The 15,109-nt window shown below is 28.0% G+C and overlaps 1 protein-coding gene and 1 long non-coding RNA gene across 2 annotated transcripts; both read right to left on the bottom strand.

Annotated features, from left to right (window-relative positions):
* Positions 1–8,429: 8,429 nt before the first annotated feature.
* LOC124832550 (GDSL lipase-like) lies at positions 8,430–14,157 on the bottom strand. The gene is made up of 5 exons (XM_088101637.1): positions 13,893–14,157; positions 13,497–13,624; positions 9,477–9,710; positions 9,110–9,371; positions 8,430–8,861 (listed from the first exon to the last, which is right to left on the bottom strand). The coding sequence occupies exons 1-5, from the start codon at positions 14,155–14,157 to the stop codon at positions 8,626–8,628; spliced, it is 1,125 nt and encodes a 374-aa protein (XP_087957763.1). The 3' UTR covers positions 8,430–8,625.
* Positions 9,893–12,710, bottom strand: LOC148191462 (uncharacterized). Its single transcript, XR_015782871.1, has 4 exons — positions 12,485–12,710; positions 12,298–12,400; positions 10,487–10,644; positions 9,893–10,108 (listed from the first exon to the last, which is right to left on the bottom strand). It is a non-coding gene; the product is annotated as an uncharacterized LOC148191462 (long non-coding RNA).
* Positions 14,158–15,109: the final 952 nt, after the last annotated feature.

Below are 15,109 nucleotides of genomic sequence, written 5' to 3'. Positions count from 1 at the left end.
ATGAATACAGAATAAGTTCTTTAATATGTACTTTTTTTTAAAACTCGCTTTTATTTCGGATTGTTATATTTCAAATATATATATATATATATATATATATATAGTTTTTTTTTACGAACATAAAATTTTTAAATTTTTAATTTTAACATAGTGATAATTTTTAATTGTCTTTGACTTAGGTTTAGATAATTAGGTACTGAACTCCATATTTGATTAGGTAACAAATTAAAACATTTTTTATTTAAAAGGTGAAGTCAACATTTTAAAACTATTAAAAGCAGTTGTGCAGTTATGAAATTTAACAATTAATATTGTTGTATATTAAAGAAATAAAATTGATATATTTTGTTGGATGGTATCAAAATACTCAATGAAATAATTATAAAAATAAACAGTTAAATTATGAGATAAATAACTCAGTTTCAATTAGTAAATTATATAAGTAACTGAAACTAAGTGAATTAAATAGAATATTTGTAATATTCACTTTTTACAAAATTTCGTTGATCAAAATCAGATTGGTTTAACAATTTCCTTTAGGAATACATTCTGAAACCTAAATTAAATTTAGAAGAAATTCAAGTATAATTTTTAACTATGGACAATTAAGAAATAATGTATACAGAAGAGTTTGTTTTGTGTTTACTTTTTTTAAAAACTCTTTTTTATTTTGGATTGTTATATTTAGAATTTAAATATATATATATATATATATATATATATATATATATATATATATATATATATATATATATATATATATATATATATATATATATATATATAAAGTGTAATAGTTATACTTTGACAATGTTACAACATATATACACATATTTAAATTAATTCATTTTAACATACTAATGATAGCTTTTAATTGTCTTTAACCTAAGTTAAACAATTAGGTACAAAACTCGATATTTTAGTAGATAACAATTAAAAGAAATTTTGAAATAAAGAAAAAGATTAAGTCAATATTTTAAACTATTTAAAGCAATTAATACTTTCTTTTAAGAAAACTTACAGGGCCATTTGAAATCCATCGCATTTAATTAATGTATTGATTCACATTTTTCATTATTTAATTGGTAAATATTTAATAATTTACTTTTAGTATACATGTCTTTTTATCACTGATTTGTATAAATCATATTATTAATAACTTTAGTCATAATTACCGGAACATATATTAATCATCATTACATTCGTTGAATTATCGTCTGGCTTACATCCATTAACGGAAATATCAGCCATTACTTTTAAATATATTCCTCGATATAAACATCATCAATATATATATTTATACTATGGTGAATTTTGGACCAGTAAAAAGTTAACTAACTCATTTATTAATATAAATGATAAAAATATAAGACGAATAAAATCCCAAAAATTGTTAAACTAAAAATTACATGTATATTTTAAATATTGGTAAAAAAATATTGATATATATATATATATATATATATATATATATATATATATATATATATATATATATATTCACTTGCTTTATTTCTATTAGTGAGTATTGTTTATTCAGATAAAAAGCGAAACAAATGGTATTTCTCGCATAAGTCTAAGTTTGTTTAACGAGAAGATAATTTCTCAAAGCGGTTAATATGTCGTGAATGAAAGAAAATAAAAGTAGTTTCTTTTGGAGACATAAAGAAACAAAAGTTTTGGATGAAGAATATTTTGGAGGCATCAATACTTAATTTTTTTTTCGTTTACGTTGTTAATTTCATCTAATTTGTATGTTCTAGATACATAGAAGCAGTTAAACTCACATTTTTTAAGATTAGATATAATGAATCAATACTTGATGTAGTTTTTCTTACGCAATATAATATTTTTTTATTCATATGTTCTATCTAGATTATTCATGTATATGTTAGAATATCATACAATTTGAAAGTATCTAATAATTGGAAAATGATTTGGAACTTAGACATAGATAAAACATCCAAAAGGTTTGGTTCTAGGAATGTACTCAATATATCTTGGTCGTTCTAAACATCTAAACTTAATTCAAATTGTATGTTAACTTGATTAAGGAATTAGTGATGTGATATATAGATTTAGAACTTACTCCTAAGAAATTTGGACTAGTGTGCTTTTGATGTGAATTTTTAAAGTGAGATAGAGATATATTGTTTAAATTATTGCATTATTTTAGTTCATGAAATTCAATCCTGGTAAAACTTTTATCAAATCACGTTATAAATTTTATATTGTTCAAAATGAATTTTTAAAATATTATATCATTCATTTTTAAAATAGAACTAAATTTATTTTTTATAAATATTATATTAATATTTTTTATTAAATATTTTTAAAATTATTTTTAAACCAACTTTAATGATATTATTGAATTTATTTTAAATAAATGATTTTTAATCATATAAAAATATGAACTAATAATATAATACTTCAAAATTCTTAATTTTTTTAAATAAAACTTAAATTTATTTAATAAATTTAATAACATTTATAATCATTTACATATATTTTTATTAACTAAAATAAACTTTTATATATTTAGAGCCAAATGTATTTATTACAAGAAATAAATGAACCATATCCTAATTCTATTTTTTTAAATTTTAAAATATTTATGATTGTACTTTTTAAATTTCAGTACGCGTCACTAGTCCTGATTTAGAAAAATGTGTGTATAAAAATCTAGATAAAAAATTCTTTTATAGTTGGTTTAAAATTTTCATATAAATATTAATTTAAATAAAATAGCAATAATATATATATATATATATATATATATATATATATATATATATATATATATATATATATATTTAAATTTCATATAAGGAGATTATGTCACTTAAAATAACTTTTATAACACGTGATCGTTGAATATATGTGATATTAAATGATATTTTGAATATGTTAACAGTAATTACTAAGAATGTAATAGTGTAAATACTGGTTAGAGATCAAAGTCTGCTAGAACTTGTATTTATGATACAATAACTCTTTATTTATTTGATGTGACTTATAATAAATAAATGTTGACATTATTCATATATTTAATTGTATAATATATTTAATAAAAAAATGTTTTCTATTTTATTGTATATTACTCTTGTAATATACCTTTTATGAAAATTTATATATATTTTATGAAAATTTATATATAGATGGTTCGTGTGAGTATTTGTCCGTGTTCATGTATTTATGTTGTGTGTATTGTGTCAAATAATTATAAGAATAAATACATAAGGTGTTTAATTATATGTTGATGGTTAAAATCAAGGTTGGATAGAAAATTATTTAAATTTTATAAAATTTTCCTCTATTATAAATATATACATAAATTTTTAATTATATTTTTTAAATTTTTAATTGGATTTAAATTCTTAATAGTCATTTAAAATTGGAGTTAAACTATATATCATTAATTTATTTTCAATCTTTATTAATTTTGAGTTTTATTTTCTACAACTTGTACTGATTTGGGCCAAACTTTGGATGATACAGTCTAGAGGAGTCACATTTCTCCTTGCACCTCCCTAATTCTATCTTGCACTTTCATAAACTTGTGAAATGACTTATTTATCTTTATTTTCTTCTCTTTATCTCCTTTTCCTCCTCCATCATTCTCTATTACATGCTCTCTCCCCACTCCTTGTTATTCACATTGTCTTTCTACTTTTTTTAAATATATTTTTTATTTTATATTTCAAAATGCTCAATAAAAAAATATAAATATTATGCCTTTTATAATATAAAGTTTTGTACTTTAAATTGTATAATTCAAAATACAAATTTTGTATTCTGATACATTTCGAAATTTTTTTCTAATTGTGCATTATGGAAATCTAAATAAAAATTATAATGAAATTATGGAGGTACAGGGAGGGAGAAATGACCTCTATTTCTGAAACTATTAAAGCCCAAAGAGGACTGTTCTTAACCCAATAAAAACATGTGTGTTGCTTGTACTATGTTATTATGCTTATAACTATAATGTGCAATCCCATTTCATATATAAACTTTAGGTTTAAATCCTACTTTTCCTCTGTTTGGTTTTTTCAATGGTAGTTTTTGTTTTTCTTTATCAATTCTCAATTTTTAATTTTCTTTTATTAATTAAATTTTTGTAACATTATTTAAATAATTAATAATATGTGAATAGTGTATATCACATGGATTTTTTTTAATTAAGAAAATAGCAGTGTAATGTAAAAGTATTTGTGTCATGTGTTAAAGTATTACGTCTCATCTCTTATATTCAATTTAGTTTTAATTTTTGTTGATTTTGTTTAGTTTAGTCTCAATTTTTTTAAAATAAAATAATTTTGTCTCTTTTAAATTTTGACTAAATTTAATTTTTATATAAGATTATATTAATATTTTTATTAAATTTTACATTTTTATAAGTTAATATTTCTAGAGTTATTTCTAAACTAACTCTAATAATTATATTCTAATAATATAGTTAGAGTTTGTTTAAAATATAATAAAAATAATTTTAGAAATATTAAAAATCACATGGCAATATTAAATTTATCTTTTATTTTTAAATGGTTAAGTTGAAGTTGGGAAGAAGAAAAAACTTAAAAGAAAATTAGGAGTGAATTGAATAAAATTAATGTAAATTATGATTAACATAACACCGTGACACTAATCCTGTAACACGGACTTTAACTATGTAACATAGATATTGTCACATGACTTTATTAATATCACGATACGTATGTGGATAATAGTTGATTTAAAATTAGAAAAATAAAAGATATAAAAAAATTATTAAGAATAGAAAAAAAAAATCATGAATTGATACTTGATATACAAGATTCATATACTATTAACTATTTAAACAACATTATAAAAAATGAATTAAATAAAAATTAACAAAAATTAAAACTTGATTAAAAAAAAATAAAATTAAGATCAATATGAAAAAATTGAACAAAAACAACCATAAGAAGAAATTTCATGCGTAAACCTTATTAAACCTTATTACACCAAGCTTATATACATACACTTTGTTGACACAATGAAAATATAATACGTCGCAGGCACAGCTTCGTCTTCGTATTTAATTTTTCATCATATTTTTCTTCATCTTTCACAGGCGCACAGTAAGAGTTTCGTCTTCCTCATTTTCTGATTTCACATTCTTTTTCTCTTTCTCTCTTTCGTAGATAGAAGCACAACTTATTCTTCTTCAATCTTAATAAAACTTTTATTTTCTAAATTACTCATTCAACTTTTCATATAATATATTATCATCATAATTCATTTACCACGTTACTAATCAATCAACATGGCTCAATAATACATTACCCAATCAATTAATAGTCTAACTTGCTCAGTCCAACCGGTTCAAAAAATCTAACAATTTATATGACTTACTTTAACCAACTCAAATAATCCATTAGCTTTTCAAAAAGAATAATTTTTCTATGTAAAACTTGTCCCCTCTTACATACATACATATGAAACCACAACTTAATAATTCTCATAACTTAGACATATAACTGGTGTTGGGACCATTTTGATGGAGGACAAACAACCTATTGCTTACTACAACAAGGCTTTAAGCCTTAGGAATATGTCCAAGTTAGCGAATGAGAAAGAGTTGATGGTTGTAGCTCTATCCATCTAATTTTGGAGGCCATATTTTCTTTGGCAAAAATTTAAGGCTTTTTCTGATCAGAGAAGCCTCAAATAACTTTTGCAATAGCTTATCACAATGGAAAACAATAGATTTGGGTAGCAAAATTATTGGAGTATAACTTCGAAATAGTTTCTAAGTTGGGTTATGAAAACAAAGGTGCCGATGACCTGACTTGAAGTAAGGATGTTCTAGAGTTAAGAAAATTTGTCACTAAGCCAATCTGAATGGATTATCATGGATAATTGATGAAGTGCATAAGGATGGGAGTTGTTGGAGATCATTACAACATTGAAAGAGGGAAGAGTTGAGGGTAAGTATGCATGGTTCAGTTATCAACAAGGTGTATTGTAGTATAAAGGCATGTTAGTTATTTCGTCTCAATCACCTTGGATCCCTGAATTGTTGAAAGAGTTGCATGTGTCTCCCCAATCATGACATGTTGGCTTCTACTAGACCTATAAGAAGCCTACGATGAACTTATACTTGAAAGGGAATAAAGGAGGATATCATGAAATTTGTTCAAGAGTGTGACACATGTTAATGTCAGAAATATGTAACTGTTGTTCCAGGATGATTGTTACAGTTGATGCCAATTCCGGAACAGGGAAGACATAAGCTTAGACTTTATTACAAGATTGCCAAAATCAAAGGGTTTTGATACTATATTGGTGGTGGTTGACAGACTTACAAAATATAGTCATTTCATTCCAGTAAAACATCCATATACTACTAAGAGTATTGCTGAGATTTTTATCAGAGAAGTGGTTCGTTTACATGGGGTACCTAAGTCAGTGGTAAGTGATAGAGACCTAACGTTTATAGGTGCGTTTTGGAGAGAATGTTTCAGGCAGCAGGGAACCAAGGTAGGGATGATTTCAGCATCACCCATATAGACAGATGGTCAAACAGAAGTAACCAACCAATGCTTGGAGACATACCTTCATTGTTTCATCATTGATCAACCGAAAGTCTAGATTCAATCGCTGTTGTGGGCAGAATTGTGGTTTAACACCACTTATCATGAATTTATAAGGACTACACACTTCGAGACAGTTTATGGCAGGCCTCCTCCAAGAATTATTCCAGAGTTAAGAGGAGAGGTGAAAGTAGAGGCGACTCAACATGAACTAATTGACAAAGATGAAGTCATTTGTCAGTTGAAAGGACATTTGATGTGTTCCCAGGATCGTATGAAGACACAGACGAACAAACACCAACAAGAGAGAAGTTTTGAGATAGGAGACATGGTGTTTCTTAAACTGAAACCTCACAGACAACATTTTGTTATATCACGCATCAGTCCTAAGCTTAGCGTAAGGTGCTAAGGACCTTTTGAAGTCATTGAAAGGGTTGAAGAAATAGCTTATCGGTTGTAGTTACCACCAAATTCGAAAATACACCATGTGTTTCATGTTTCTTTGCTCAAGAAGGCTATTGGAGAGTATAAAACAACAGAAGGACGGTCAACAGGGTTGGAAGAGGACAAATCAGATATGTTCCTACCTAGGATTGGAAGAGGGCCAATCAGATATGTTCCTTCTGTATTTGCCTTGATTTCAACAAAATAGAATCAACGATCCTTTTTGCATTCCCTTTTCTACTTATTTCATTACTTATTCCTGTTGTTTCCTATCATCAACATTCTATGTTGCGAGGGATAATTTTATGAATTACAATTAACAAGTTGTTCTTGCTTGTTTGGTTATTGTACAAATATCTTAGTCTTACCATTTTTGTTTTGCCACATTTGCTGTGATTACTGACTTCATGCTATTAATATCCTTTTAACAATTAAATTAGAAAAAAGTTCAAAATCAACTATACTTCTTGATAACCATATTTCTCCCTCTTATTTGTACTATTACTGAAATTTTATCGAAACTAGAAATGATATGAACAAGTATAATTTTCATGTTTCCTACTACTTTGAATAGTGGATTCTCAATTTAGCTTTAAATATTTGAATAGGGCATTTATGGAATCTTAGTTTCCAATATTTAAAGAGAAGAATCCTCAATTAGAGGTGGTCACTAAGCTCATCCGTGGTCAGCATCTTCAAGGGTTTTTACAGTAAGTTTGTTGTCCTCACCTGTAACTGTGTAACTACTTTCATTTCATGGTTTTATTGACAGTAACTACTTTCATTTCATGGTTTTATTAACAATTCTCTAATGCAATTTGTATGGGATATTGAATGTTGGGACTTTATAAAGGTAATAAGAAATTTATGCTCAAATTTGTGAAGATGAGATTGTTACACTGTATGAGTGGATACACAAGACAATATGGGATAAAAATGTACTAGAGAAAAAGTTGGAGCGGCACCTATGGTGGAAAAAATGTTATAGTCTGTTGGGTACAAACAAAGTTCCACATTGGATAAAATAAGAGATGAACATGTGTTTATATACACATAAGATACCTCCATTGGTAAGAGGCCTTTTGGAGTGGTACCAAAAGCAAATCCGTGAGGACTTGACCCAAAGTGAACAATATCTTATAAGTATGGAAATCTATGTGTATATGTGTACCCTCCTAAGATAGTCTTGCCTCATGTAGTTTGGCATATGAGAAATAAGGAAATTGGATTAGATGAAAGGTTGTTCAATATTTAGAGATAGATAATAAAATACAACAAAAGACTATGGGGGCAACCTTTAAATGAATTAATATTAAATGGTTTATCATTTGCTAGGATCGATGCAAACAACCACATGTCTCATGAATGCGTGTTTGAAAATGGATCACAGTTATGTTTTCTTTATCATATCAAAGAGAACCAAGCTTATTTCACATATTAAAAGTACATTCATGAAATGTTATTCCTTATTACATTCTTAGCTTTAATTGATTATTAAAAGAGTTGTAACATTTACTTTTACCATACTATTACAATAACCATATATTTATTCAATCATGCTGCATCCAGTAATGATTTTTGTTTTATTCTGCAAAGGACTATATTCACGTAGAGCTATTTATTAAAGGTTGAACAACTGCTCCAAATTGTAAGACTCAATCACATCTCTGTTACCATTCCACATTAGCCGAGCGAAATGTTCAGCAGCTTTCTCCGATGGATGAAGAGAATCAAAGAACACATTCTCACCAGGATCGCTGCATAATTCATATTCTTCGATACCCCTTTTCCCTCCACAACTATAATCTCCTCTGTAGGGTCCACCTCCACAACAAGCCACACTTCCCTCTCTAAAACCTTACCAACAAAAACAATAGAGACAATGGTTACATATAAATATGAAGCTTTTTGCTTCTTGTTTTTTTAAGAAAAACTGTGATATATGTTGGAAGTTCTACATCGATTAGAGATAAATGTCAATTTAGAATATATAAGTAAGTGCAAACTTTATTTTACAAATCTATATTGTAGAAAATTTTATAGAATTGAGTTAAGTTTATAGCCTATTTCTTAACTATATATACAAATTAAGGACATGTATATACCATATTTTGAAGGGTACTTGACCAATTCTTGAAATGCATCATAGAAATTAAAAATTGAGTATTTGAATCCCCTTAGTTGTCTTTCTAGGTTTTGAAAAGATGTGGAAAGAGCAATATTGTGTAGTCTGGCAAGAGGAGAAGGTTGTGCTTCAAGACATGCTTCTATAGTTGTTCCATTCACGAATGCCCTTAGTAACGGAGCACAACTCAGAGGAGGAACATTTAGAATCGCAAATTTTCTTCCACCTTCACTGTAAATTCCCTGCGTAAAATATCATTTCTTAAAATTACAAACATATGGGAACGAAGAATAATTATGAGAGAGAGAAATGTTAGTGCAATGGTTAGGAAAAATATTAAAATATACTTTGATCACTGTTGTAATGTTGCCAATGACGAAATCTACAAAATTTCTTGGAGGGTATGGAACAGTGACATTCATGGGGTTTGTATAGAAAGGGGATGCATAGTCATTGGATCCAATGGAAAAAAGATAAACAGCTGTGGACAACAATCTTCTAGCTTTGAGTTCTCCAAGTTGTTGCCTCAATTGCCTGCTAACTCTCGTAAAGTACAATCCTTGAGTTCTCATGTCAATCACCTATAACATCCAAGTAATTGAAATGCATTATTAGAAACATACACAGACAATTGAAGTAAAATATATCACTTTATCATCTCATCCAATCCATTTATAATAAATATAGCTTTAAATAAACAAATTTATTGAAACTAACAAAATAGAATATTTCAAATGTTAAATAGTCTAATATTTAATACTCATTTATACATGAAACTATATATTAAATCAAAATATTACATTAATGTACATACACTAGCCAAGTTTCTACTAACACTTAAAATAAAATAAAAGAAGCCCAGTTCCTTCTAATGTCTTCAATGCAAGTAAGGTGCTAAATAGACCTCTTTAGCAGCTTTTTCAAAGATTTCTATCAAGTACTTTGTGGTGGTGTAGGTGTAGATGGATCAGCCATAAACCTGTTTTAACAAAAAATTGAAAATAAAATTTAATTGAATACACTAAAACAACAATTAAAGTGGTCAATTAAAGCAGAAAAAGTGGCACATTGCATACTCCATTGACGCAAACTACTACCAATATTATAAAAATGATATAGTTCATGCACCAAAAGTGTATTTTATATAATTTAAAGTATAGAAATTTAAAATAAAAAAAATACGTCAGTAAACAAAAATCACTCATTAACTTTGAATGTATGATTTTTAAGCAAAGTGAAATCTCAAAATAAATGAAAAGCAACCCATTGCCATTAACTTTGAAAGGGAGATATGAAAAAAATTTATCCGGTACAGGAAGAAACACCCCAAACATAAAAGACTTCATGAGCAAAATACCTGTATCAGGGAAAAGGCAATAAGAATTAGCAAGGCTCCAAACAAGAATGGGCCCAAAAAGTTGAAATCATGGCCTCTCCTTGCGGCAATAAAGGTGTAGATAGTTAGGCTGATCACCACCACTGCAATCAATATCACAGACTCCAGAATAATTTTCCCTGTATCCAGTTTCTAGTGTCGTTAGAAAATAATTGGTTGTTCTCACTGAAAATGCTCATTACAATAGACAAAAGTTTGTCATTTTGAAAACATATTCAACTCCCTTGCCATGATTGAAATCATGCTTCCTTGCTTCTATATACGAAATCAATTATTGTGCCTGCACAATTTCTTAATAGTGGAAACTGATTCTCGAAGGGTTGTTAATTGAGTGCTAAAAGATGGAGGGAATCCAAAATTAAATCTTGTTGTCAAGGACTAAAGAAATTTAACACTAGGTTCCAAATTTTCACTTTGCTGCATACTGATGGAGGTTAAACGACCTGCAACTTCTTAGTATTTCTGCTTTTTCTTTGTTTAAATAAGTTCTAGTTTTCTGATGCTAAACTAATGATGTTCTTGCTGTTTTATCTTAATAAAGTTCCCATCTTAATCTCAAGAAAATAATAAAAATTGAGAATACATTATTTTTTGTATGCATGTCAGAATTCAGTAAGTAGAATAATACAAATACCAAGTAACACAGACTTTGAAATCGTAAATTAAAATAAAGGCTGAATACTGGCTCTTTCCAATGAAAACACACATTCTACTATAAATACGCGTTTCACATTAATCAAAAGTGATGGAGATGGATTGGAACAGTAGAGATTGGGTGGGTGGACAAAATCAAACCCCTCTATCCCTCTTGTCTTGTATTAATCCCAGTGAATCCAATGTCCTTATTTTTGTTAATACAGTGTTGGGAGATTACAATTTTAAAATAGAACACGGCTCCCTCAAACACTCTCAATAATTTCCAGCCTAATAAACAAATTCAAAGGGAAGCTCTGTGCAGTTTGTTCCGTTACTTTTGTGTATATTATACGCACCATTGGTGTTAAACTAAACCACTGTCACATGTCACCTAACTTATCAAACACATCAGTTATTAAATTAATCGCAGGGAATAAAGTCAATATACGCTATAAAGTTTAACCAATATCATATGCACATATACATCCCCTCCTCGTGGGAGTGAGCAAATTGATTTAAGCATGGGCAGTTGAGAGAAAGAGTAGCAGAGATAATGGAAGAATACAGTTCAACATTACTATGCCCAATACAAACAACCTTTTATAAGATGTGTTTCATTGTCCATAATTGACCACATCTTCTATTTGATCTTTATAAAAATAGAAATTTCACTCTTAAATCATCTAAGTGTATCATCAAATGGATGTTAAAAGGCATCACTTTTAAATAAGTGGTTGAAGAGAAGCTTTCCAGCCAGCCCGACAATGAAATCAAAGTGTTTCATAAGTAATGGTTCAAAAATCACTACTCTGAAGAAAACCCCCTTCTTCCCTGAAAAACATCCCTGAACCCCCTTCTTCCCTGAAAACATCCCTGCTGAAAAAACCACTGCTCTGCTACTTTTTCTCTACCACTTTCATTGGCACAATCCAGCATCAATAATTCAGACAGAAAAGTTTTTTTAATTAAAAATAGTCTATGATTACACTGGTTTATTTGTAGAAATATAACCCTAAATCCAAAATTAAATTTGAAGCAGATTCTCGTTTTTTGTTCTTCAACAATCAATGAAAACTAAATTAACCGTATAAAAAGAGGGGAAAAGTGTTACAGAGAACAATGTGAACTATAAATACCTTCAAAATTCTCCAATCACCACTGTGGATAAGGCTCCCTCCTCCTCTCTCTCGTGTGAACGCAGCTATTTTCTCCAGCAATCGAAACACAATCCCCACCAATCTAAGAAGTTAGTGAAATTAATAGAAGAAAAACATAACAAATTAGGGGAAAACATAACAAATTAAGGAAAAACATAAAACCTACTTGGTTAGACTTCAAAGATTTCGACGAAGAGACAGCGGAGGCAGAAGTAGTTTTGCGGAGGAAGGAGAGTTCTCGGAACCGTGAAGAAGTGCCGAGAAATGCGAGTGAGGAGTGCAAAGAAATGTAAGTGAGAGGGATGAGACGAAGAGGAAGAGAGGAATGAGAGTGAGAGGGAAGGTGAAGAGAGGAATCAGAGTGAGAGGGAACGGGAACATGAAGAGAGGGTGAGATATTATAACTGATTTCTAAAACTCCGTTATAATACATTAATAATAGGTTTTCAACTTATTTACAAGATTGTCACCGCTTTTTATATTATAACTGATTTTCAAAACTACGTTATAATATGTTTTAAACTTATTTACAAATTTGCCACTGCGCGTTTTATATTATAATTGATTTTCAAAACTACGTTATAATATGTCTTAAACTTATTTACAAGTTTGTCACCGCATCTCATATTATAACTGATTTAAAAAACTACGTTATAATATCTTCCTATTATAATGGATAATTTTTATCCGTCATAATAGGTTTGTTATAAAAAGTCATTTTTCTACTAGTGTTTTCTATTAAGTTAAACATGTTTTTAGTTCTTAAACTTAGATGTGGGATTGAAATTTGTCTCTATACTAGAATTTGATACATTTTGGCCTCAAATTTAAAAAATGAATGAATATAGTTCTCTTAACTTTGTGACATTAATTCTTTTGAGCTTGTTAAACAATATTTTAGACTGACATTTGAATCAAAATGTGTTAAAATGATATAAACAACTCAAATGTCATCGTAACGCGTTGGATATGTCAACAAAATTTAACACAATTGGATTAAAAAGATTATATTATTAATTTTTAAAAATTAAAAAATCAAAAATACATTAAAGTTTTAAACATGAATGACTTTCAATGTTAAGTCCAACTTCAAGGACATATTTAACATTTTTTATGACAGTGTAACACTTTAACGGAGAATTTTAACAGAGAATTTCAGAAATCAGGGAAAGGAATACCAATCCTGGATTAGTTTCAGGCAAAGCTCCAGCTCCAGCAGATGCAAAGTTGACTCCATTAGTATATGAATTAAGCCGTCTAGGGTCTAAGAATAACCGAGGAATATGTGAAAACTCTGCATAGTCAGCTGCAAACATATGCATGGATCAGCAAATTAAGATAAAAAAAATTAGAACACATTTATTTTACACAATATCATGTCATAGATTTATAAAATGATATAATATAATTGGCTGAATAAAACTATTAATAAAATTCAGAATGTATTATTTGAGTCTCAAAGTGAATAATCTTATCAAAATATTATTATTCGAAAAGTTACCCTAAGAGTTTCACTTTGTCTGATAAAACAAAATAAAATAATATGGGTTGAAACAGAGAATAAGAAAGGATACCAATAAAATCTGTAATTAAACGTCCATCAGACAGTCTTCCAGTGGGATACTTGAAGAAAGATTGTCCATATGGAGGGAAGTTTCCTTGGAAAATTGGGGAGGTGTTAATGTAGTTATTGTTTCCAGAATCAAATATAGAGTCTCCAAATATGAACATGGGTTGCTCATTTTCTGATGGACATGTGTTCTTTTCAGAATGAGAATGAGAATGATGAATATTCAGAATAAAGAGAACCAACACAACAAACACTCTTAAGGTTGCCATGTAATTAATTTACTCTTCCTACAAATGCTTGGATGGATGCAAATTAGGTGTAGTGTTGAACTTATATATATGTTTTATATATAAGGGTTAATTAAGTTTTAAGGATAATTACAATGGACATTTTTAATTGAGTTTTTATTAAAAAGTATTTCTTTATTGAATATTTAGTTTTTTATTTTTTTTACCTTTTGTTAGTGGGAAGTGTGATTGTTATTTCATCTTCTCGTTTCCAACATTTATTCCTTTGGGGCTCAATTTGGTCCATTAATGGGATAGTACGATAGAATTTATGACAAGTTATATTCATCAGATATTGCTTTGGAGTCTACAGAAATATTCTACTAACAAATTCATTATTAATGAAAATAACATCGTTAAAAACCAAAATCTTATATAAAAATTATATTTTATCAAAAGATTTTTTTTGTTACAAATTCTATTTTACTGTCAGTTTTTTTTTGTATCAGTAAATTTGGTCTTGTAGTATGATATATTTCTTGTAATAAAAAGGATTAAAGTGAGAAAACAAAAATAATGACTACGTCCTTCACTAACGATAAAAAATTAAACAACATAATACTAAAGCAAAAATAAAACAGCAAAAATAAAACAAAATGAAATTTTTTAATAGAGATTCCAATAAGTTTCATTAAAAAAAATTAATATTATTGACGATCAAAATCTGTCGATAATATTAAAAATTTGTTAGTAAATCAAAATTATCAACAAATCATTGATGATAAAAAAACTCGTCGATAAAACTTTTATCGATAAATTTTACAAGTGAAATTTTTGTTGTTAGTAACTATTGACAAAAACATTTGTTAATACAATCCATTGATAGAATTAGTTATTTATTATCGATGACAAGATTTTTCGGTAATCTTATGCAAGATAAATGTGAATGGAAAAAAAGTAGTTTCATCATCACTGAGGATTTCCTTTGGCATAC

Source organism: Vigna umbellata, chromosome 11 (assembly GCF_029865625.1).
Source record: "Vigna umbellata cultivar VRB3 chromosome 11, Vumbellata_1.0, whole genome shotgun sequence".
Classification (NCBI taxonomy): Eukaryota; Viridiplantae; Streptophyta; class Magnoliopsida; order Fabales; family Fabaceae; genus Vigna; species Vigna umbellata.
The sequence above is the reverse complement of the archived record's forward strand: the minus strand, read 5'-3'. Positions and strand labels throughout refer to the sequence as shown.